The sequence below is a fragment of the Lithobates pipiens genome, unplaced genomic scaffold (genome assembly GCF_037356315.1).
Source record: "Lithobates pipiens isolate NorthernLeopardFrog02 unplaced genomic scaffold, aLitPip1_a1.2 Scaffold_1, whole genome shotgun sequence".
Taxonomy (NCBI): Eukaryota; Metazoa; Chordata; class Amphibia; order Anura; family Ranidae; genus Lithobates; species Lithobates pipiens.
The window spans coordinates 202,496,789-202,522,152 of NW_027507685.1; the positions used below are offsets into that span (position 1 = coordinate 202,496,789).

The following is a 25,364-nucleotide window of genomic DNA, read 5'->3' on the forward strand; positions in this document are numbered from 1 at the left end:
ATAGCGTCCTTTGTTGCACTAACATTCCCACCATCTTTTATTAACCCTTCACTTCACTGGAGGAAATATGAGCAGAACTCTGCAGCTACAGTTTGTTTACAGTGCAGCCAATTTATAAATATCAGCTTTGCACCGTCGTGTACTGCATCACACATCGAATGAATGAGGCGCCATTACACGCTAACAAGGAACAAGATGGCGGTTCGTCACCTCCTAGCGCCTTCTGGCTTTAGCAGAAGGCAACGAATCCCAGAACAGGCGTGCCTGTTATTGGCGTCCGCTTCCACCAATCAAATTGCGATCTTTTCCAGCCCGCCTCTTCTCGCTTTCTTTGATCTGATTTGCTCGGGTATCGGAGTCGCCTGCCGCACTAAGCCAATAGGAGGAAGCCTTTAGGGACCGGTGTTATCGCGGACCTATCGGGATAGAGTAAGTAGGCGGGGTATGGAGGGTTTTTTGCCTCGGCGCCATGTTACGGGATTCTCAGTCCCGGCGGATCTCTGAAGATGGCGGCAGCTGCAGCGGTGGGAGGAAGGTCAGCTTATTACGGGACGGAGGGCGGACGAGCCCCGAAGAGGCTGAAGACTGACGGGACGGACGACAACGTGGCGGCCAGCGTGGTAAGGGAGTGGGGCCGCGCGAGCTCTATTGTATGGAGGACGCGTTCACGGACCGGGGGTGGGAGGACTACGTATCCCAGCATGCACTGCGTGCCTTTTGTCCAGGTGGGGGTTGGAGTGCTCTGCACAATGGAAGGCCTTGCAGGGATTTTCAGTATCATCTCCCACAATATTTGCTCATCACTTCTACTAAAGCTACTACACATACCGACTGAGAGAATGAATGGCTGGACCACTGCAGGCTCTGCTATTGTTCTCACCCTCCGGATCTTAAGGGATGATGATTTATGATCAGTACCCCCCAGTCCAGGGGGGTCGGTCATGATCAGTGCACAAGTCCTCTGGAGAGGGGAGGTCTTGATCAGCGCCCCAGTCCTCTGGGGAGGTCTTGTTCAGTGCCTCAGTCAGGGGGCACAGGAGGAAGCTTGGGTGGATGATTGGTGCCCAGTACTCGGGAGGGTACTCAATCGTCAGGGGGGAGTGCTGGGGGGGGGGGGGTCATGATCAGTGCCCCAGTCCTTAGATGGGATGATCAGGGGCACCGGAGGGTGCTCAGGTGGAAGACCGATGCCCTAGTCCGCAGAGGTGCTCAATCCTGGGGGGGGGGGGGGTCATGATCAGTGCCCCAGTCAGGGGGCCTGGGGGGGAAGACTGGCCCCGGCCCTCAGATGGGATGATCAGGGGCACAGGATCACGCCTTGGGCAGATGGTCAGTGCCCCATTCCTCAGGGGGCACAGGAGAGTGCTCAGGGGGAATGATCACGCCCCCCTGTGCTCAGATGGGATGATCTGTGCTCCAATCTTGGGGGAGGGGGTCATGATCAGTAACCCAGTCAGGGGGCCCTGGGTTGATGGGGGCACACAGGTTTAGTGCTCAGGTGGATGATTGGTGCCCCAGACCTCAGGGGAGTATTCGATCCTCAGGGGGCACAGGAGAGTGCTCAGATGGGATTATCAGTGCCCCAGTCCTCGGGGGGGGGGGGGGTCATTGGTGCCCCAGTCCTCGGTTCAGCAGGGTGGTCAGGCCCCGTGGGGATCAGTACCCCAGCCTTCAGACAAGGTACGAGTTCACCAGTGATTGGTACCTCGGTCCTTGGGCGCAGAAGGGGCTTTTCAGTCCTGATGAAGATGGATACCCCAGTACTCAGGCTAGGAGGGGGGGAGTGATGGGTACCTCAGGCTAAGAGGGGGCGATGGGTACGCCAGCCATCAGGTGGCACAGCAGGCTAGTTGACTGGCACCATGGTCCTGTGAAGGCACAAGAGGATAATCGGGGCTGGTGTGAATTGTTCCCTAGTCCTCACAAGGAGGTTGTTTGGGGATAATAATTGGGACCCCAGTCCTGAGAAGATGGTTGGGGCTGATGAAAATGGGTCCAGTCCCAAGGGGGTGATGTGTATTGGATTTGGTTGCCGTGGGAGGGGGTGATGCAAAAACCCAAGGCTCACACCTGAGATTTGGGGTTGGACATGCAGATTTGGTCTTCGGTGTGAGAGCCTGTTGTAACACGTGTTTCACACGATTTGTGCCTCTAGCTTTCCATTGGCTAGAAAATGAAACCATGTGTACAAATGTATAAACATAGCTTGAAGAGTGTCATGTGGGTGCCCAATGCACTCATTCACACTTCAGCATAAGATTTTGGAGTGTATATTTGTGGGTACAATTGTAGACGCATGTTTTGGGTGTGTGTGTGTTTTTTTTTTTTTTTTTTTTTTTTTGGCAATGGCTGGCAAGCTACTGGGAGGGGGAGAGGCAAGTAATTGTGCAAAAACCTGTGCTATTGAGGTCTCCATACACGGCTCTGTCCCAAAGAAGTTCATGTACTTTCCTGTGATATAAACAAGCGAACGTGTGTGGTTTTCCTTTCTTGAGCTCTGAGGCATCCAATCACAGTATTGGAAAGACGTGTCTTGGAACACGAAACATGTTGCAAGTTGTGTATTGGTCTTTTATCTTTTGCGACAGGTGCACAAAGTCAATCCCTGAATTGTTTTGCATATCCCCACAATCCAGTACTATGAATTGACCCCATGTAATCTGTTTGAATTGCCTGGGTTTGTTAAGTTTTTTACTTGAGTCACATTTGGGACTGAGGCTAGTTTAGTTCTGCAGAGAAACAGCCTTGTTTATGGACAGATGGTGTAAGGTTTGTGCACGCACCTTCTGGCTATTGAATGATCTGTGCGTACTCAATGTGCATTGTTGACTCAGCTGTGCAGGTCTTGTGGACAGCCGTACCTTGGAGGGACAATGGCAATCTAATGTTCCCTGAGTGGGATTGCCCAGTGGCAGCTGCTGGTACTCGGTGTATCTGAATATTGATCTTAGGCAGGCTGTAGATTCAAGCCATATGTTATGCGTGTTTTTTTGGTTTGGGTTTTTTATTTATTTTTTATTTTTTTCTCCCCTTCCACCACCGGTTGAAGGAAAGAAGAATGCTCTTATTCTCCCCCCCCCCCCCCCCCCCCATCAACAGTCAGTGTTTATGACTGATGTTGCACTTTAATCTATTACCTGTAAAATATATAAGCGTTTGCTTAACTGCGCTCCCCCATTTACAGATTGACACCTCAAAATCGTCATTGGGTACCCCCTTGAAGAGAAGTGAGAAAAATCCCTTAATTCCCTTTCCTAGGTGGATGCTGCATTGGCCTGGAACATGCAGGAGTAAACTTGCATGAAGCTCATACACTCTCCTTTTACTGGGCCACTGTGCTGGCTTTGTGGGTATATTGAGTTTTACAAATGATCCCATTGTTTGGAACTGGTCATGAGTTTTTTTTTTTTTTTTTTGCGTAACCCTTCTCTTCTGATTGGGCACTAAGAACATTTTTGACTTGCTGATTAATCACATATTTACTGCCCACCATGGATATACGTCGCTACTTTGTTGTATACCGTGGTTATGGCAGAAGCTAGCTGCCATAACCCCGGTATATTTACTTTTTTTTTTTCCCACAAGTGGTCCCAGCGGCGGATGCGCTGGGCTTTCACTTATGGGCGGCGTGGGGTGCTTTCCGTGTAAATGTGAGATCTGAGGTCTTTTGACAGTGTAAAAATAAAGTAATAAATGGGAAAATCAAAAGTTCCCAGTCCCTCTGAGCTTGCACGTAGAAGCGAATGCATACGCAGGTCACTCCCACATATGTAAACAGTGCTCAAACCACGCCTGAGGTTAATGCCACAATTGTTGGAGTGAGATCAATAATTCTAGCCCAAGACCACCTCCTGTAACTAAACGGGTAACCTATAAATTTTTAAAGCGTCGCTTATGGAGATTAAGTACCGTATTTTGTCGCCAAAATAGTGTGTGCAATTTTAAAGCATGTCTTATTGGCTTTCAATTTACTCGCATAACATCTTTCACCTACTGTGTGGTGGGTTTATTTTTATCTTTTCTTACCAAAGTGTCCCCCCCCCCCCAAAAAAAAATAGTTACACCATACTTGCGCAGCGATCTTAAAAAGTATTGCAATGATCTCCATTTTGTTTTCTAGGGTCTCTGCAAAAAAACAAAACAAAAAAATACAATGTTTGGGGGTTCTAAGTAACTTTCTAGGGAAGAAAATAGACTTTTAAACAGCAAATGTCAGATTATAAGCTTGGTCCTTAAGTGGTTAATAGTGGGAATTCAGACAGTGGGGTTTTCCAGCTGCTTGAAGTCCATGGTTATGGAAAAAGTTGGGTAAACTGTTGCAAATAAGTTTCCATTGTTGATATTTCTGTACAGCATCTCCTCTGGTTTGCACACCTGTCACCATTGTGTAAGTAGTCAGGGCACTGGTTTCTGGTTCAGCAATGCAGCCTCTTCTCCACCTTTTTAGAAGAAGAAAAAATGGATATAGTGATCCTTAACGTTGGGCTTAAGACCCCTTTCACACCGAGCCACCTAGGGCATCAGCGGTAAAGCTAGCAGCTGAAAAGTGTTTAAATCCGCCAGCAAAACATTGCCGGAGTGCTGTTTTGCTGGTGGTATCGCAGCGCTGCCCCATTGATTTCTGTGGGGAGCAGTGGTGGAGGAGTAGCGAGTTCACCGCTCCAAACAAGCTGTTGTGATGCCCTGCCAGAGCGCACTGCTCTTGGGCTTTGACACTGGAGGGAATGGAGCTGCTTATGCAGGCACTATTTTTAGCACTGTAGTGCCTGAAAAACGCCCGCAGTGTGAAAAGGGTCTTAAACTGAGCTAAAAAAAAAACTAGCCTTTGCACTCTTCCCAGAGCTATCCTCTGCTGTACTTTCCCATTGAATCTCACATTCTGCCTCTTTGTTTTTTCAGGAAGGCTACGAGGACCCTCACAAGACCCCGGCTTCCCCGGTGGTCCACGTGAGGGGACTAGTCGATGGTGTGGTAGAAGCTGATCTTGCAGAGGCTCTTCAGGAGTTTGGAACTATAAGGTATTATGTCCATGAAATGAATGATGGCCTTTCAGTTTCTGCAGTAAGAAAACGGCTTATTGTGTTCTTGGTAATGTTCTCCAATACTTGGTGGAAAATGCATAGAAAAAAAACTTGGGTGTGTGTATGATGGCTGCTTGTAAAACCTTCATCCACACCATGTGTAGAGATGCTAACACCTCTGTAAGACCCCTTTCACACCACACCGCCCATAGCATAGGCGGTAAACCGCCACTATTTTTAGCGGCGTTTTAACCACAGGATTTTTGGCTGCTAGCGGCCAAGAAAGGGTTAAAACTGCTGCTATTGCGCCGTCTTGCCGGCGGTATTACAGCGCTGCCCCAATGATTTTCAATGTGGAGGAGCGGTAAACACACCGCCCCTTCACCGCTACAAAGAAGTTGCTGGCAGGAGTTTTCCCTGACGTCCTGCCAGCGCACCGCTGTAGTGTGAAAGCCCTCGGCTTTCGCACTACAAACAACGGTGCAGCTTTTTTAGGGCGGATTGCAGGCGCTATGTCTTAACGCTATAGCGCCTGCAAAATGCCCTGGTGTGAAAGGGGTCTAAGTGTAGAAGGCTGCACAAATGTTTGATACAGTGACCTTTTAAGTTGACCCTTGAAATACAGCCTCTGCTTCTGACAGGGTGCTGTCCTTTGTGCACTTTCCTGGTTGCTGTAAGTTTGTCACCCACTGTGTAGAACATCTGTTTAAATGCCATGTGTTAGTCCTTTCAGCTTTGTCAGTAAAGTGACCCTAAAAGAATGTCAAATTTGATTCAGCATAGATTTTGGTGCACTGACTTTTTTTTTTGTTTGTTTTTTTTTTTTTTTTTTTACCCACCTTCTTGGGCAAAGAAGGCATGAATAGTTTGCACCAGAAGCAATTCACTCAGTTTCCTGGTTAAAGCGTGGCTAATGTAATGCACCCAACAGTACTAAAAGTGCACATTCTGAAGTTTGCATCACAGGGGACAATGAGAAGCCTCCTGCAGACTTGCCCATTGCCCAGGTCCATATGACCATGTTTCATGGTGTACTATGAAACCTTTTACAAAGGCCTTTAAAGTGTTAGTAAAGGCAAACATGTTTAGTTTACTTTTGGATAGGAATTTGAACTCTTGTCAGATTTTTATTTTTTTGTGCCATCTGTCCCTTTTGGGGAGAATGGAGAGAAATCTTCCATTTGGCACACTAGTTCTGGTGAAACTGACACCCTCGGATTCACTCGTGAGGGGGAAATCCCTCCAACATTTCCTGTGTTTGCTATGGGATATCTCCTCCACAATGGCAAAAAAATTGATGGTTAGAACCCTCACTTTATCCAAATGGGGGGGGGGGGGGGTGCAAAGATGACCCCAACATTTCCTATTCATGATATGTGTCTGTTGTACCATGCACTTGCATCCTGCTCTTTGTATTGCTTCCTTTTTAAATTTACTGACTTGTAAAATGTTGGCTGAGGCATGAGCTGGGCATTTTAGAGCCGGTTCACACTGAGGCAGTGCGACTGCCTCAGGTGACTTGCAAAACCACTTCTGTATAGAAGTCAATGCAAGTCGCCCCCAAAATAGTACAAAAACCTTTTTTCTAAAGTTGCAGCGACTTGAGTTGCTCCCTTTAGAATGGTTCCATTGTGTGAACCGAGTCTAATAGGGATTTTTTTTTATATCTTACTAAATTATCATTGTTTTCTTTATAGCTATGTGGTGGTGATGCCGAAGAAGAGGCAGGCACTGGTAGAGTTTGAGGATATTCTAGGAGCTTGCAATGCTGTAAACTATGCTGCAGACAACCAGATCTATGTGGGTGGGCATCCTGCCTTTATTAATTACTCCACCAGTCAGAAGATATCTCGCCCCGTGGACACCGGAGATGATTCCAGAGGCGTCAACAACATCCTTCTGTTCACCATCTTAAACCCAATCTATTCAATCACTACAGTAAGTCATTCCCATTGTTTTGCTGTAGTCTGTTTTTTTTTTTTTTTTACATTTTCACACTGTCCCTTTAAAACAAAAAAATGAATGCACGCTGTAGTGAACGTATACGTAGGTTGCACTACACGTGGGGTATCGCTGCAAACGTCTGAGCGAGAGCATTTTTTCTAGTGCTAAACGGGTAACCTGTAGAAATGAAGTGCCCTAGTTTGGTGCAATTTTAAAGTTTGGATGTTTGGTATATATTTGGTCAGCATAATCTCATCTTTCATATTGTACAATAATTGTGGTGTATAAATGCCATTTTATTCTCTAGGGTCTCTACTAAAGTGTGTGGTTTGGGGGTTGTAAAGTGTGTATGTGTATGTAATAATTTATATTTTGTATGTATAAATTTATTTATTTTCTTCCTCCCCTTGTAAACAAATGTCAAAACGGCTGTTCCTGGAATAAGACTATGCAGTCTTTTGTATTGGTTATAAAATCAAAAGTATTTAACTAGCATTAATACAGCGTCTTTCTTCCCTATAGGATGTGCTCTACACGATCTGTAATCCATGTGGACCAGTACAGCGAATTGTGATCTTCAGGAAGAATGGTGTTCAATCTATGGTGGAATATCCTTTTTTTAATGTGTTCTGCTCAGTAAATTGAATGCACTTTGCACCTAGTGTCTTCACAAGCTGGTAAACCTTGATGGATAAGTTTATGTCTGAATACATTTTATAATTGTGGGAAGTGAAATTTCCCAACAAGCTGACCTCTGATTTCCTGTCTGTTCTTCCTTGAGGAATACTGGTAACTTTAAGGCCCCATTAACACCTGAGAGTTTGTAGTTTCAAGCTACAAAAAAGCTGAGTTTCAGGCTTTTTTGGAGTAGAGATGTGAACCATCTCCATAGAGAATAATTGATTTTCCCCTCCCCCCCCCCTCCAAACAAGTTCTGGAACCTTTTTTCAGGCAGATTTGGGAATTTTTTTCTTTTTACATTGGTAACCTTTTGCTCTGCACAAAATTGTGGCAAAACGCTGTAAAATCATGCAAATTTTCTGCCTGAAAACGCTACGCTCAAGTGTGAATGGGGCCTAAACTGTAAGCTTTGTAGGACAAGTTTGGCAGCTCATTGAAGCTACTGATGTCATTGTTCCCTTTTTGCTCTGATGTGGGAGCTTCTATATACTACATTGTAACATTAAGGAACTCTTGCGGTAACGCATCTTTTCCTAAAGGTAAATACTTGAATGTACTAACTGATTTTGACATTGGCTGGCTGTGGTATCTCTGCACGCTCTTCATAAATAGATGGGTAAACACTGGGCTGTATCAATTCATGCTGACCTTCTATTAATGCCTGTGGGATACTGCTGGTCAGCACTATGTAATTACACACGCCTGTCAGATTTAAAGTGTTGCAGAGACACTTCAGTGAGGCTCAGCAGAATTCGTCTTTGCCATTTGTGCTGCAATACTTTGGTTGTATGGAACACCTAAAGCCCGTTCTTACTTAGCAGACATTACTGCAGCTATGCTGGTGACTGAATTGGCAAATGTAAATACAAGAGCAAACATTTTGTCTATTTTTTTGCAACTTGTCTTTTCCTTTACTTTCTGCACATTCGACTCTGTTCAGAGTGCTCAACGTGCTAAGGCCTCCCTTAATGGGGCTGACATCTATTCTGGATGCTGCACACTAAAGATTGAATATGCCAAGGTAAGCGGCTCACTATTTCATTTTACTTTGGTTCTTCTAGTCAGAGGTGGGTTTGGGGATACATTATTGGTATCTGTGTGGATGCAACTCCTGAACGCATTAAAGTTGATTATAAAATAATAATTGCTTTTTATTTATTTTTTTTATTTTTTTTTCTCCCCCCCCCCCTCGAAGCCTACCAGACTGAATGTCTTTAAAAATGACCAGGACACTTGGGACTACACTAACCCGGCACTGAGTGGACAAGGTAATAACTCGTCTTATATATGTCTATCTATACATGCTTTCTTCACTAGTCTGATAAAATGCACCAGACTGGCACGTCACACTTTGTAATGTCACCGACTTGTCTCTTGGTCATCAAGAAACTTGGTTGCTTTACCAAAGCAAGTCAGACAGCTTAAGTATATTGCCCATCAGTAAGGGCACCTACAGAATACTGTCTGCAGTCACGTTCAGATAACATTTTGCCCTGTCTGAAGGACTACACTGATTTTCTTTTTTGAATTGTTTAGCACCAAACAGTTTCTCCCTAGAGCAAACGGTGACATTACAAGAGCAAAGCTAACACATTTCTTTTCCAAGATACATACTAGAATGTATGTGCAGGGGCCAGTTCAGTACTGCCTGTCATGAGGGCATTGTCTCCAGCCGACCCGAGAGATGGTGATGTTGGTTTTTTGAAGCCTCCCTCTAGTGGGAGGTTTTTTTCCAGCTCCCTCTTGTGGTCCAGGACTGACAGGCCCCCGTCTGCACATTGTTAAACACACAGTGTAGTGAGTCACCACGGAGACATGCATCGCAGAGCTTACCAGGCCTTCTGCAGAGGTCACACACGACGAACATCACATGGTGATCCAAGAACAAGTCGCTGAATCTGGGGCTTCAACACGTCACAAGTACAAAGATGCTCCCCAACACGCTGCAGGCATGACCAGTACAGAGAATCTCAACACTACAACAGACATCTTTTTAGAAGTACAGTGAACTTGAGTGCCACATGCCATAGCAGTGTATTTTCACAGTGAACACAGTCATGTAATGGGCACAGAAGTGGGTCGGCACACGCCACGGCAGGCAAGGACGGGACATGCTACAACATTAACACAACGCGATCCTCAAAAACTCTCCATACTACAAAAACAGTTCCTTCTTACCTCAACCAAGTCCAGAAGAGGCGAACATAAGCTCACACCCCCAACAAGATACAGGACGTGTGACGGGGTCAGACACCAGCTAGCAGCATCACCACAAGAGACCACACAAAGCACATGGAGCACACAGAACATGGAGAAACATGTTAGAAACATGTGATCCTTTTACAGAATGCCAATTGTTGCGTTGTCTTTGCCCTTCGATGTAACTCATGACTGAAACCATGTGATGCAGGGTCGCTGCGTGTGTGTGGCGGGGCGGCACCTTTCAGAGCTCTGCTTACGCACAAATGAGGTACCAAATGGTAAGAGAAATGTTTTTGTCAATGGGACTCAGCAGTAAGTAAATTCTTTTCTCAATTTTTGTGCTCAATCTTTCCAATGATATGTCTTGGGCTCAGTAAGGGGTTGGTGTTTTGATTGGGGGAGGGATCTGTGTATCAAGGACTATTTGTGGCAGAATGTGGTAGGGTTTGTAGCTTGGGGGAGGTGGTATAGGTTGGGGAATCTCACTAGAATTTTTGGCTTTGTCTAGTAATGGGGAGTACTTCAAAGCCTTGATACACAGCTCTTTTAATCAGTATATTGGGGAGGGGGCTGTACTTTCACTTTCTTTGATTAGCCAGTGGGGATTTGACGCGGCACTCCATAGGGTACTCATTGCTCCTTTATTTTCAAATATTTTAGTTGATGCTGGAGGTAACCCTAACAAACGCCAGAGGAACCCACCGTTGTTGGGAGACCACCCTGCAGAGTATGGTAAGGAAATCCAATCTGGATGGCATATTCCAAATTCTCATAAATTAACCAGAAGTGCCCCTGGGGGTGCATGTGCCACTGGTTGAGAATCTTTGTATTGTACAATGTGTTAGTGGGAGCGCTTTTGGTTCCTCTTTGGGCTCCCTTACCATAAACTGACTGGTTATCCTGTCTTGATAGTGATGCAAGCGCTCTCTAAACTTCATAAAAACTTCATTCTATTTCCTTGCAGGTGGTGGTCCTCATAGTGGATACCATGGACACTATCATGAGGATGCATATGGCCCTCCACCCCCACACTATGAAGGACGCAGGATGGGTCCCCCTCCTGTTGGAGCTCCCCGCAGAGGTCCAGGACGCTATGGTCCACAGTATGGCCACCCTCCACCACCCCCTCCAGAATATGGTCCTCATGCTGATAGTCCAGTATTGATGGTGTATGGTCTCGACCCCAGCAAAATGAATTGTGACCGAGTGTTCAATGTATTCTGTCTGTATGGCAATGTAGAGAAGGTAAGGTGCATATATTTCTGGAGAAGACTACTGGGATACAACAGCTATAGGCTTCAGCTTAATATGCTTTAATCTTTTAGGTCAAGTTCATGAAGAGCAAGCCTGGGGCCTGTATGGTGGAAATGGGTGATGGATATGCGGTTGACAGAGCTCTTACCCATCTGAACAACAATTATATGTTTGGACAGAAACTTAGTGTGTGGTAAGCTACTTTTTATAAAAAACAAAAACTTGGTTTGCTTTGGTCCCTAACCATGTAAGTTAACTTTAGCTGCCTCTTAAAACTTCTAGTGTATCAAAGCAACAGTCTATTGTGCCTGGTCAGTCCTATGGCTTGGAGGATGGATCCTGCAGTTTTAAGGTGTTTAGTGGCTCCAGAAACAACCGTTTCACTTCTCCAGAACAAGCCGCAAAGAATCGCATTCAGCAGCCTAGCAATGTGTTGCATTTCTTCAATGCTCCTCCAGAGGTGACTGAGGAAAACTTCTTTGAGGTAAGACTAATTGTCTTTGTGGTCATGGTTTAATTCGTGGTCTTTAACTTTATGCCTTTCTAAAATATTGAAATATAAGTGGTGTGAAGCGTGGAAGGCTGTCTCTTGACACTAGGTATATTTACAAAATCAGGCTCACTTCTTCTTGGGTCCGTCTTTGCTGCTCCTGGCCCCTCCTGCCTGTCAAGTTCCTCCACAGCAACCAGCTTGCTGTGGGGGCACCCGTGCTGCAGCTTCATGTCTCCATTCAGAGTCTCTCCTCTTTCTTCCTTCCTGATTTGGCAGAAGCCAATGGTGCTGCCGTGTCTGTCAAATAGGAGGGAAAGTCCAGGGCGGCTGAGAGACTCGTGAATAGATTGGGGGAGGTCCTGTTGCACACAAGGTGGGGGTTATAATATCTTAATGCATAGGATGCCTTTACAACCCCTTTTTAAGGCCTCTGTTCATGCTCCACTCAAATGTTCTTTATAGCTTTGAGCATCTTCCATGGGACAGCTAAACCGTTATGATCTAAAGTGCAGAAGCTGGAAACCAGTGTTCAACTACTACAATAGCCAATCTTTGTCAAGTAAAGCCTGCAACTCTTATTGGCTATCTATATAAAGACACCTCTGCATCTATCTCTATTCTATAGTATCTCACAAAAGTGAGTACACCTCTCACATTTTAGTAAATATTTTATATCTTCATGTGACAACACTGAAGAAGCTTCACTTTACTATGTAAACTTGAATTTAAAACACAGCCATTAATGTCTACACTGCTGGCATCAGAAATGAGTACACCCCTAAATGAAAATGTCCAAATTGAGCCTAAAGTGTCAATATTTTATATTATAAACAGACCTCCATCTTTATGTAGCCAATAAAGGATTTATTTGAAAGTGCACTCAGTTGCTGGCTTTACTTGGTGCTTGGCGGAGTTGAACACCCTACCCAGAGCACTGGTGTCCAGCTCCTGGGCTTTGGGTAAATATATTTTTCATTGGTTCTAGTTCAGCAAACCTGCCCCCTGAAAACATAGTATTTAGCTACCCATCTGGCTGCTATATAGATTGGCCATAAATAACCTTTGTGTTGCTCATCTCTGAGCTCTCCTCGTCTATAAGCAGACCGATGGAATTGTGCAAAGCAATATGGCACTGAATTGGTCAGAGCTCAGACCCTCATTCTCAGTTTGATATGCATTGGGTTTCAGGAAGTTCAAAATATATTTATAGCAGATGGATTACAAATACATTTTGAATACTTACCTGGGTAAAGGTTTCCAATTTTAAAAGGTTTTCTTTGGGGAATATGGATTTTGGAGGAAGTGTGCCAGTTGGTTTACTGAGGGGTAAGCGCTGGAAATGTGGTTGGGACAGAGTCGGCTATAAATTAAAGTGTGTGTGTGTGTTTGTTTTTTTTCCCCCTCCTTGTCCAGCAGTAATTTGTACCAATTTATTTTGCGCTAAACATGGTAAATGCTAACTTTCATGTAATATTGTGGGTATTTTAATCCTGTACAAGGTGTTGCTTTTAAATTGGGTTTCCACAGTCAACTTAAACTGTTGTTTTGTTTTTAGATCTGCGAAGAACTGGGTTTGAAAAAACCATCTTCCATAAAAGTGTTTTCTGGCAAAAGTAAGTCTTGTGCAATAACGTCACTTTCTACACAATGTAAAGTAGCAGAATAGTCTGCGGTCAGCCATGGATGGGGCAGCATGACCTTTTTTAATACAGCATTTCTTCTTTTTATACCAGCCACAGGGGTAGATTTACTAAAACTGGCACGCTCAAAATCTCGTGTAGCTGTGCATGGTAGTCTATGAGCTTGTTCAATTTAGGTTTGGCAATAAAACCTGGAAACTGGTTTCTATACAGAAGCATGCCTGATTTTGTGCACGCCAGCTTTAGTAAATAAACCCCACAGTTCTACTGTCTCGCTTTATTACATGCTGTTGAATTGCAAACTTTAACTGCTTGCCGACCGTATAACCTAGGTATAAGGTGGCTTGGCTGCTCCATATCCCCCGTAACCTAGTAAATGATCTGACCCTTCCGGGTAGGGGGTGCGACCAGGCTGTGATTTGGACACAGCAGGTGTCGATTACCGCTGGCCATCGTCCTGAATTTTCACAGGACACATCTCTTCGACACCCCCCCTCCCCTATTTAAGGCACCACAAACGCTAGGCACACCTCTTTAATTGCACGAGATGTTTACCCCCCTTTCCTTTCAGTGTCCTTAGTAGAGTGCATCGTTTTGCCCAAAAAAATGTCCGCTGCAATATTGCAGTCTTGCTAGAAGTTGCTGATGGCCATTACTAGTAGAAAATGTAATACAAATTCCAGTGTAGTATGAAGACCAATATACACTCATTGGTGTGTTTATCTAAATCAAGCGATATGGTGATCATATCCCACAAAGAGCTCTATTGGGGGGAGGAATTATTTGGGTATGTTGCGCAATTGCCAGTTAACTTGCTGTTTAGTGAAAAAAAAAAAAAAAGCCCGAATCAGGGGGTAAATCTTTCAGAGATCAAGGGGGTTCAAGGATAACTTCACTTTTTTTTTTTTTTTTTTTTTTTTTTTTTTTTTTTTTTTTTTATGCACCGCTTTGCCCAAAAAATTGCATTTTCATGTTTGTATTGGTATGACACACAATGTCAAATCTGACACCTGCCATGCAAAACTCCAAAAATGAATGGACAAAATTATTGGCGCCCTCCATTTTTAATATTTAATAGCAAATCCTTGGAAAATAACTGAAATCAATCGCTACCTGTAACAATCAATGATTTTTACACCACCTGGATTTTTAGATCACTCTTCTTTCGCCAACTACTCCAGGTCTCAGATTGGAAGGGTTCCTTTTCTTAACTTCTGTTTTTGAGATTTCTGCACAGGTGCTCTATGGGATTTAGATCTGGATTCATTGCTGGTCAGTTCAGTACTCTCCAGTGCTTTGTCTTAACCCATTTCTGGGTGCCTTTTGACATGTGATGTGGGTCATTGTCCTGCTGTAAGACCCATGAGCTCTGGTAGAGACCCAGCTTTCTGACACTTGGCCCTACATTGCACCCCAGAATTCTTTGGTAGTTTTCAGATTTCCTAATGCTATCCAATGCCTGAAGCAGCAAAGTGAAACCTCCACCATGTTTGACTGTAGGCACTGTATTTTTCTTTAAAGGCCTAAATTTTTTTTTTTTATTTTTTCTAAAAATGGTAGAAAAAGCTATAATTTTTGTTTCGTCTGTCCACAGCACATACTCCCAAAAGGATGTCGTCTTCCTCAGGTGGTAAGTATTTATTTTTGGCAAACTTTTATCTGGCTTTTTTTATGTTTGTGTAAGCAGTGGGGTCCTCCTGGGTCTCCTACCATAGAGTCCCCCTTTATTCAGATGGCAACGTATAGCGCAAGCTGACATTTGTAACCTGTGCCTGAAAGTCAGCTAGAATTTGTAAATTAATCAAGGTTCTTTATCCACCATTTGAACAATCCCTCGTTGCAACCTTTTTGATCAATTTTTTTTTTTTTTTTTTTCCACATCCAGTCAGATTAGCTACAGTGCCATGGGCTGTAAACTTCTTGACAATGTTGTGCACGGACACAGGAACACTAAAATCTCTGGAGATGGACTTGTAACCTTGAGATTGTCCATGCTTTTCCACAATTTTTGTTCTCAAATCCTCAGACAATTTTTATTTTTTTATTTTTTTTTTTTTCTTTCCTCCATACAATTTGAGAAACGTGAGGGTGCCTAAACATTTGTAATTGCAACAATTTTCTGGACGAAGTGGTGCATTATCTGACAAATGCAGGGGTGGCAATATTTTTAGCCATGACTGTTATGTATGAATTACATTTTGTGTGGGTGTTAACGCATTGCATCAGCGGAGCAGATGCCATGCAGGTCTCCTGCACACTCAGTGTAAGCTGTCTGCTTGTACATTGTACAGCCAGGCCTGTTTCACACTGACAGGAAGACTCCATGAACTACCACAGTGACATAGTAGTTCATTGAACTTCAAGCTGACAGCCACAAGGGCTGTTTGGATTTGAAGTTCATTCACGCACACAACTTTTGCGAATGTATTATGCAGCTGTGGGGGTGGAGCCCCGCATGACTGCGCTGTTTTCAGAAAGTGACTACTAGTATGGGAAACGTCTTATGCTGCTGTCACAAGGAAAGGGGGAAGCCAAGAGCAGCTGCAGCAGTGGGAACATATTACATGTTCCACCCTAAAACCAGGTGGCCCATGTAACCTGTTCCCAAATGTGAACGTAACCTTTAAATTATAATCGGGTATCCTATGGAAGTGATTGTAATGTGTTAGCCAGAGTTTTGAAATCTGTTTTGTAAAGGTTTGCATTTACATTGCCTTTTGTAGGTGAGAGGAGCTCCTCTGGCTTGCTTGAATGGGAATCTAAGAGCGATGCCCTTGAAACACTCGGCCTCCTGAATCACTTCCAGATGAAGAATCCTAGTAAGTACTCTGGTTTTTAGATAGGATAACATGTAAATGGCTTGTGATTTTAAGAAGTGGAAATCTACTTCTGATTTGGGGAGGGGGGTTGTTTCTTTTAACCCACACTGCCAGAAGCTGACCATTCTTCTTTGGTAGTCCTCATCTCCCTAAATTCCTACTTCAGTAAGCCCAATGGGCTTATACAGCTGTATTCAAATTTGGCTTCATGGGCCCATTTAATTTCTATATGCCATTAACCAGATAATTCTGGGTGAAATTCCTATAGCAATTTAATGGTCTGTGTGGTTCCACTGTCATAAGTACTTGTATAATAGTCAACCCATCCACCATGCATTTGTCACTTGACAGATGGTTTCAATCACATTTGTCAAAGGTGTAGCATCTTTAAGCCGTGTGTAAATGAAACCTTTGACTGCAGCAAAATCACGCCGTGGTTTCCGGTTTGACAGTCAAAATTCTATTCTGCATTCAGGGGAGGGAGGTTGAGGCTCCTAAACTCTGCTAAAAGCCTGTGTACCACATTTTTAGGGGGGGGGGGGGGGGTGTGACTTGTATAGAAATGCAAAACCAGCTTGAAGAAAATGGTATTGGTAACGGTCAACACAGGCTCTTAAACTGTTGTGATTTATAATTTTCATAGGGAAACTTGTTTATTGCCTCACATGTAACACTATTAATGTGACACACTTCTATTTTCAGATGGGCCATACCCATACACCTTGAAGCTGTGCTTCTCCACTGCTCAGCATGCATCGTAACATCAAGACTTGGCAAGATAATTCCCTTCCTGCAGTTCCTGTTTAGTACAAGTTAAGCTTCTTGTGCTAGTTTTTATTTTTGGAATTTTTTTTTTTTTTTTTTTTTTTACGTGTTGGTTGTGTGCGCCTTGTTTTTAGCACATGTTTAATAAAATGTTTTGAACATGGTTTTTGTTCCTTTTGACTATTGCTCATGACATTTAATTGAAAAATTTCAGTGACTCCTCTTTATAATGTGTACTTCCATAAAATGGTACCTTGTCTGGAAATGGTAAAGTATTTTAGCATGCTGCATCGGATGTGTAGTATGTATGTGAAGTATGGCTGAGCAATGCAGTGTTGGATAATACAGGCATTAGTCGGTGGAAAACAAAAGAATGCAGTATATATCTGCAATATGTTAACATTTCAATGTTTTTTGCCTTTGAGGCCTTGCGATTACAAAAAAAAAGATTCTGGCAGCACTGCTTTTTACCAGGGCATAGAACCATGTGATCTCAGTCTCCTCCTATACCAGACTAGGACAGCAAGGACCATTTCAGCAGAATGCTGCCACAACCCCAGAAGGTTGTGTGTGTGTGTGTGTGTGTGTGTGTGTGTGTGTGTGTGTGTGCCCAGCAAAGCACTTATTTGAACTCTTGTCTATTGGAGTGACTTGTCACACAGGTGTTCTGGCTTAGGCTGACACTCCACCAGATGGCTGGCTGGTCCTTTTACAGGCCTATTAACCCTCAGCAAGCCATGGCTTTTTGAGGGAAGTGCAATGGCTCCCCAAAGGGTCAGATTAATATGCAATCCCTGATCTTGTCTTGGGAGAAATTCTCTACTATTGTCATTGGCCCAATTTTTATGCAGCCAGGTTTGGCTTAGGGGGTTCTTGATGGTCTTGGAATGCAAACGTTGGTACTGTCCTTCACTGTTGTGGGTGAGGCATCAGAAGAACATCCTGAAGAGGAAACTGCCAGTCAGAATCCTCCCCTAGATGAGTCCTCCCAGGATTATTCTTGGGATCTGGGGCTCTCAACGCACAACCAAAATTGGGCTTTCTAGCCAATGTATATGCCAGCTTAAGAATGCCACTTTTGAGCTCAAAGTCGCAAGTCCTAGCGGTGGCCAAAACATTGGGTCTTTTCCTGTGCATCCTTGTAGAAAGGTATTTTAACCACTTCAATACCAGGCACTTTTGCTCCTTCCTGCCCAGGACAATTTTCAGCGCTGTCGCACTTTGACAATTGCACAGTCATGCAACACTGTACCCAAATGAACTTTATCATTTTCTTGCCACCAAAAGAAAGCGTCATTTGTGGGATTTGATCACCTCTGGGGTTATTTTTTTGCCAAAACAATTTTTGAAAAGGGTCTTTTCTTTTTGTTATAAAAATATTTCTCATTCACTGAGGTGGCACTGGACACTAATAAATGGCACTCATATTGAGCCACTGCCAGCACTGGTGTTTTGGCACTGACTTTTATTGAAGGGCACATCCTGATGGGGGGGCTGTGCTGATTATCGGCCCAGACAAGCTGCGCCCCCCCCCCCCAACAGGGAGAGCTGCTGATCGGTTGGCTATCCCTGTCATTGCTGAGGAATGCAGTTCCTGGTTCACGTGATCTGCTGTGATTGGTCACGTGGTAAGCCTGTCAGGCACGTTGCTGTGTGTTGGACTGACACACAGCACTTCTGATTGCCATGCTGCACCCCCCCCCCCCCCCCCCCCCACATGTTATCCGTGACACCCAGTCAGGATAACAGAACCAGGAAATGGTTAATCACCAAATTGACTTGCTCAGCAGTATCACGCATTCTACAAGCAATAGGATTCTTATTTGCATTAGATGTTGATAGTCCAAGTCTGGAAGATGCCACATGTAAGACATAAAAGGCCTCTTAAGGCATTCTATGCAGCCCTTAGTGTGGGATTTTTTTCTTTTTAGGGGATCAGTTAAAGGGGTTGTAAACCCTCATGTTTTTACCTTAATTTATTAACCACTAATGGACTGGCTCACGCCGATATACATTGGCACTTTGAAGAGGTGAAATAGGTAACCTTGAACTAGATTGTAGTTCTTATCTGCTGCTGTTTCTAATTAAAAAGTATAAATGCATGCACATTAGAAGTAAACACTCTGAGACGCATTCAGCTTGGTAACTTCTAGTTTATTTCTAGGTGGTGTTAATTTTTTATACAGGAAGATACGTCATTGCTATGTCAGTCTAATAGGTACATCTTATTGGTTTAAATACAAGAGAAATGGAGAAACTTGATGCTTGAAGTTTGGTTGCAGCTGGTTCTGTTTTCCCGTATGCATTCTTCTAATGCGTGGGAAGCAGGGGGTACCTGCCATCTTTAATTCCAAAAAGAGAGCCAATCTGTATACTATATAATAAGTAAGGAGTTGCATAGAAACATGTATACACATAAGCAAATAGACATTTTCTGATTATCATAATGTATATTACATTCCTTCACAGTCCCCCCCCCCCCCCTAAAATGGCAATTTTTCTTCTGTTCCCTCATCTAAAGGTCCTACTCACCTGGCCCATTCTAGTCAGCAACTCTTTTTAAGCTGTATATAGTTAGGCAGCAACTAGTTCACTACCCCCCTCGATAGACAGCTGGAGAAGGGCAATCGGGTGCTATCTATCCCTATAACCCTATAGGATTGTGAGATTTTGCACAGGGAGTGATTGTAGAGGAGTGAAGGGTTTGTCATCCTCCATCATAAGAGGGTCCTCTTCTTGGTGGAGAAATGTAGGTGTGCTGTTGTCTACAGCCTTGCTCATTAACTTCTTTACGAAAGGTAGAATACAGCATACAATCGGGACTAAAAGAACCAGACTTATTAGTACCGTTGCCACTATTTGGGCGAGCACATTTTCCCACCCACTCATCCAGCTAAAATATTGATCCCATGGGTCTGTAATACCAGAGTTCTTCAACTCCAATGACAAATCTAATTTCTTTATAGCTAGTTACTTTACCATTTTGGGTCTGTATTATCAGGAATGTAGGTGCAACAGGTTCCCGTTTTTGTATAATTTTAGACGCCTCCTTTCTCAGCTAACACTATGTCTAAGGCCACCCGGTTCTGGAATGTCATGTAGGAAGTGGGGCTAACTGGTCAGCAATTCCCTGGAGGGCATCTTTAGTGTAATTCAGAAATCTTTGTTGGTTATAGTATATGTAATTGCCACGACATGCCTCGCCTGATCCAGGGGTGGCTGTTGAGCTATAGTCTCCGGGGCACACACATGACCAGGCTACTGCTGTCTGTGTCGGTTTGCCATGGCCGGCAGCCACTTGTACTGCTCGGGTGATGTGTCTGTCTGTGGAATGTGTCCAGCAGTCCCTGCAGGAGGGGTAATTATGGTTCCACTTGTCTCAGCAGGATGGAGCAGCTGGGCATTCCCTGGGAGGTCGACTAGGGGGTCTCTTGCTCTCCCTTTCTTCCTCTGGGTCCTGGAACGGGGTTGTGCTGAGTGTAGGGGGTCCTCTTCCCTGTTTCTGGGCCATGGTGGGGTGTTTGCTGTGTGTGACGTGGGGAGGTCGCAGTGCACTCTGTGGCCATTTTTTGTAGCCACAGTTTTTGCCTTTTCAGCCATTCTCTCGCTCCATCAGATGTTTTTGCTGAGGCGGCCATTTTCTATTAGTCTCAGGTAGTTTTACCTCTAGCACTGGGTGCTTGTTTCCTTCTAGAACAGCACGCTTTTCGCACAGACACCTTGTGTGTGGCACAGGGGGTAGTGGACAGCAGCAGCACAGCGCAGTACCTGGGTCAGGGTGGTGAGTCCTGCGGGGGGGCCCCTCAGTCTGTGGCAGCTAGGAGGGTAGACATTTTGTGTGACTTGCCTTAGGTCCCTAAGTGGTGACAGACGAGTGTGGGTCAGAATGGTGTCAGATGCTGGTGCTTCTTCCCCAGACAGCCCTGTTATTGCAACTGGTTCCTCTGCACCTGGGGTGCCTATGGATGTTCTGTCAGTGGTCCTGGAGGCCTTTGCCAGGGTGGAAGAGGTGTGTGGGCGCAAGGGGGGGGGGTAAAAAAAGCCCCCTCTCCCCAACAACATCTGGGGAAAGCTGATTCAGACTCTGGCCCCGCTGTGACAGGTGGCCCCTGTTCTGATGTATCAAAGGATGCGGACTGGGACCGTTAGGACAATGAGGATGACTTCGGGTCAGCGCAGGAAAAGGTGCTTGTAGGAGCACTTATTACAGCGGTGCTGGATACCCTAAAAATGGAGGATACGGCGGGGGCATCAACAGAGGTGTCATCCCTTTCGGGTCCCACTAGCAGGCCTGCACGGCTCAGGTGTTAACTTACCCAACTTATTTTGATATTTTTATAAGGAGTGGGGAAAACCGCAGTGGGCCTTTTTCAGTCCTGAAACAAATGGCGGTGCGTTACCCCTTTGAGAAGTTTCCTGAAGAAATGGACATCTCGGATTGACCGCCCGGTATCCAGGTTAAATAAGGTAACCACAATTCCGGTGGAAGGGACTCCTGCTTTCAAGGACACGGCCGACAGGCCGAGGCAGTTGCCCGGTCCATGTTTACGGTGGTGGGGTCAGCATTGCAGCCAGTATTGGCCATGGCCCTGATGTCACAGACGCTTACTGAATGGGCAAAATTGTTGCACCGTGAGTTGGAGAAGCAACAGACTACCCCAGTCTGCATTGAGCGGCTGGACCAGTTGGTGCAGGGCCTGAAGTATGTCTGTGATGAGGCCTTAGATACGGCCCCTTGCTCTCTAGAGCCTCTGTATCAGCAGTAGTACTATGGCGTCTGATTTGGCTGAAATGCTGGTCTGCGGACCAGGCATCTAAAAGCACTGGCAGACTTGCCCTTCCAGGGAGATAGGCTATTTGATGCCTCACTGGATGACATGAATGTTAATGGGGGTAAGAGTACATTGCTCCCACAGTCCAAAAAAGAGAGCCATGCCGTAGGCAAGGGCCCTCCTTTTCTGCTTAGAAGCACATTTTTCATCCGCCCGGGTCGGCAGGTAAGCGTTGCCAGTCCGACAAGGTGCCTGCTGAGGGACCAAAGCGTCCCTGGTTGCGCAAGCCAGTGTGCAAATCTGTTACTGCATGAAGGTTTGCCCCCACCCGGTGGACCTCCCTACTTTCTGACCATTGGGTCTGCAAACTGGTTTCATCAGGATACGAGAGAGTTTCTTTCTTGTCTGCCAAACAGATTTTTTTTTTTCCTCCAACCTTCATCATCTTCCGGCTCGTTAGGAGGCCCTGTTTGGGGCAGTACCTTTACTGATGCCGGAAAGGTTTCAGGGATTCTACTCCAATCTGTTTGTAGTCCCAAAGAAGGAAGGGGTCCATCCGGTCCTGGACCTCAAGGCCCTCAACAGCTTTGTGAAGGTACAAAGGTTCAGAATGGAATCAGTTGGATTAGTGGGGATTTTCTGGCATCCCTGGACATCAAGGACGCATACTTGCACGTCCCCATATGCATCAGGCATCAGAGGTTTCTGCGATTTGCTGTCTGTGACGAGCCAATTTTTTAGCTCTCCCTTTTGGCCTGGTGTCGGCACCAAGAGTCTTTTACAAAGGTGCTAGGCCCAATTTTGGCTTTGCTAAGGCAGCGAGGGAATGCAATCGTGGGTTACCTGGACGACCTCCTGAGAGCAGCTTCAGCCTCAGAATTGAGGGAGGATATGACAATCACTATGCAAACTCTTCAGGAGTTTTGTTGGGTACTGAACCTACAGAATTCGGTGTTGGTGCCAACTCAACGCCCTGAGTACCTGGGCCTGCTTTTGGACTCCTCAGAGGCGAGAGTCATTCTCCCTTTGGACAAGCTTCAGACTCTTCAAGCTGCGGTGAAGTAGTTGTTATCCCACAGGTGGTCGTCGCTGCATTTTTGCATGAGAGTCCTGGGTCTCATGGTAGTCACTTTCGAGGCGGTACCGTATGCTCAATTCCACACTCGAGTCTTGCAAAAGGAGATCCTGTCAAAATGGGACAAATCTGCATTTGTCAAATTCTGGTGAGCCAGCTAGTCAGGGATTTCCTGCTCTGGTAGCTGAGGTCGCCGGCCCTTCGGCCCGGGAAGTTATTCCTTCCTCTTGATTGGACGGTGATCACAACGGACGCCAGCCTGACCGGCTGGGGTGGAGTTTGGGGCGTACAGTCAGCCCAGGGACGCTGGACCCAGGAAGAATCCCGCCTGCCAATCAACATGCTGGAATTTCGGGCAATCAAGAGGTGCCTCTCCACATTATCACAGAGGCTACAGGGGCGTCCAGTCAGGATCCATTCCATCCACAGCGGTGGCGTATGTCAACCATCAAGGAGGAACAAGGAGCTTGGCTGCAGCACTAGAGGTCGCTCACGTCCTGCAATGGGCAGAGCAGCGCGTGCTGGCTCTGTTGGCCGTCACATTCCGGGCATAGAAAACTGACAAGCGGACTACCTAAGTCGTCAGATGCTGGACCAAGGGGAATGGTCGCTACGTCCTGGGCGAACGCGGCAGACGCTTTGGTGGCTCCATGGGGCCATTATCAGCTGATTTATGCTTTCCCCCCCCACTCAAACTTCTACCACATCTGCTTTGCAGAGTGGAGGCCGAGGGGATTCCGGTAATTATGATTGCCACAGATTGGCCTTGGCGTCCGTGGTACGCCGACATAGTACGAATGGTGGCGGATGTTCCTTGGTGACCGCTGATGCGAGAGAACCTTCTGTCGCAAGGTCCAATACTTCATCCTGCTTTACTGTCACTGGCTTTAACAGCATGGCTGTTGAAAGCCAGGTGCTAAGGGACTGAGGTCTGTCGGATTCGGTAATATTCACTATGCTGAGGGCATGGAAGTCATCTTCTCGGAAAATGTATCATTGTACTTGGAAGGGCTTCATCTCCATGTGTGAGGAGATGGGGTGGAGTCTGCGCACATACTCAATTTCTAGGATCCTTAAGCACCATCAAGGGGCAGATATCAGCTTTGGCTGTCTTTTTTTTTTAGCGACCCTTGGCGACTCATTCATTGGTGAGTACGTTTGTTCAGGGGGTTTGACATGTGGCCCCTCTGGTACGACCAACGCTACCTTCCGTGTGATTTGAATCTGGTGCTCTCGGTGCTGCAGAAACTGCTGTTTGAAAACACTAGGGGGATCCCCTTATTGACACTCTCTCAGAAAGTAGTCTTTCTAGTGGCTATTACATCTGCCAGGAGGGTTTCTGAGTTGGCGGCCTTGTCTTGCAAGTCTCCCTACTTGATCCTCCACAAGGATAAAGCGGTGCTGCGTCCGCAGCCTTCATTTCTTCCAAAGGTTGTTTTGGCCTTTCATCTAAATGAGGACATTGTGCTTCCGTCCTTATGTCCTCGGCTGTCACACCCCCAAAGAGGTGGCTTTGCATTCCTTGGACGTGGTCCAGGCTCTGCGGGTGTATGTCTGCTACGGCTCCTTTTTGGAGGTCAGACTCGCTGTTTGTATCCGTGGCTGGTCCGAAGAAGGGACTGGCGGTCTCATAGGCCACCATTTCTTGGTGGATCAGACAGATTGTGGTTCAGGCTTATGCCATAAGGGCACAGGCGCCCCCATTTCCTGTCACGGCACATTCTACCAGGACAATTGGTGCCTCTTGGGCTTTCCAACATCAAACGTTCGTTTCCCAGGTGTATAAGGCAGCGACCTGGTCGTCTGTTCACAACATTTTACAAGGTTGATGTGAGCGCATCTTTGGATGCTTGCTTCGGCCGCAAGGTTTTGCAGGCGGCTGTTTAAGGTTACAACTCCTCCATTGAGGAGCTCTGGTTTTTATGGGTGGAGTTATTTTCTTGCTGTTCCCACCCCTCGTTTCTTTGACACTGGTTTGGGACGTCCCTAAGGTCAAGATGAAAATGCTATGTCTGTCAATGAATGAAAGAGAAAATAGGATTTTTGTACTCGCCGTAAAATCCTTTTCTCTGAAGGTCATTGACGGACACAGCACCCACCCCATCTATTTATGTTTGTACTGCTTTTGACGAACTGAGCTGCTGGATGCAGCGTGAGGGGTTATAGCCAGTAGGATCGCCCCCTAGGCACTACTGCGCAAGTGTTGCTGTTTTTAACACTTTCTACCTAGTCCTCTTCTAAAGGGGCGATTATAACCCAAAGGTCAAGATGAAGATGCTGTGTCTGTCAATGAACTTCAGAGAAAAGGATTTTACAGTGAGTAAAACATCCTATTTTTTTTTTTTTTTTGTTAAATGACATATTTTTGTCAGTGAATTGTGCGATGACAGACAAATCCGACCGTTCCATCAGACAATTGTTGGCCAACCTTCCACCAACAAATGTTGAATGGCAGGCTAGTAAAATTTCGGCGGACAACGGTCTGTCAGATTCTCATATCGTCTGTACACAAGTCCATCACACAAGTTGAAAGTACAAACTTGCATGCTCAGAATCGATGCTCACCAAAAACGACATTAGCAGAAGGTGCCCAATGGGTGGTGCACAAGAGCTGAAATTCCACATAGTATGTCACTACATTCATTTTTGTTGGTTGACAATTGTGTGCCGTTAGTATGCAAGACAAGTTCCTGACACA

The 25,364-nt window shown here is 45.4% G+C and overlaps 1 protein-coding gene across 3 annotated transcripts; it reads left to right on the forward strand.

Moving 5' to 3' along the window:
• Positions 1–452: 452 nt before the first annotated feature.
• Positions 453–16,983, forward strand: HNRNPL (heterogeneous nuclear ribonucleoprotein L). Of its 3 annotated transcripts, XM_077480324.1 has the most exons (14): positions 507–620; positions 4,900–5,018; positions 6,719–6,959; positions 7,488–7,573; positions 8,571–8,667; positions 8,842–8,914; positions 10,509–10,580; positions 10,813–11,093; positions 11,174–11,295; positions 11,385–11,586; positions 13,151–13,208; positions 14,830–14,865; positions 15,959–16,054; positions 16,757–16,983. In XM_077480324.1, the coding sequence occupies exons 1-14, from the start codon at positions 507–509 to the stop codon at positions 16,813–16,815; spliced, it is 1,656 nt and encodes a 551-aa protein (XP_077336450.1). In that variant the 3' UTR covers positions 16,816–16,983. The 3 variants fall into 3 exon arrangements, with proteins under 3 accessions (XP_077336434.1, XP_077336442.1, XP_077336450.1); XM_077480308.1 differs by lacking the exon at positions 14,830–14,865 and having other exon boundaries at positions 453–620; XM_077480316.1 differs by lacking the exon at positions 10,509–10,580 and having other exon boundaries at positions 453–620.
• The last annotated feature ends 8,381 nt before the right edge of the window (positions 16,984–25,364 follow it).

Excerpts from the sequence above, each read along its gene's own strand:
- HNRNPL (XM_077480324.1), top strand. The coding sequence starts at position 507 with ATGGCGGCAGCTGCAGCGGTGGGAGGAAGGTCAGCTTATTACGGGACG. Across the intron at positions 11,094-11,173 it reads TGTATGGCAATGTAGAGAAG|GTCAAGTTCATGAAGAGCAA; the intron begins GTAAGGTGCATA and ends TTAATCTTTTAG. Across the intron at positions 11,296-11,384 it reads GGACAGAAACTTAGTGTGTG|TGTATCAAAGCAACAGTCTA; the intron begins GTAAGCTACTTT and ends TAAAACTTCTAG.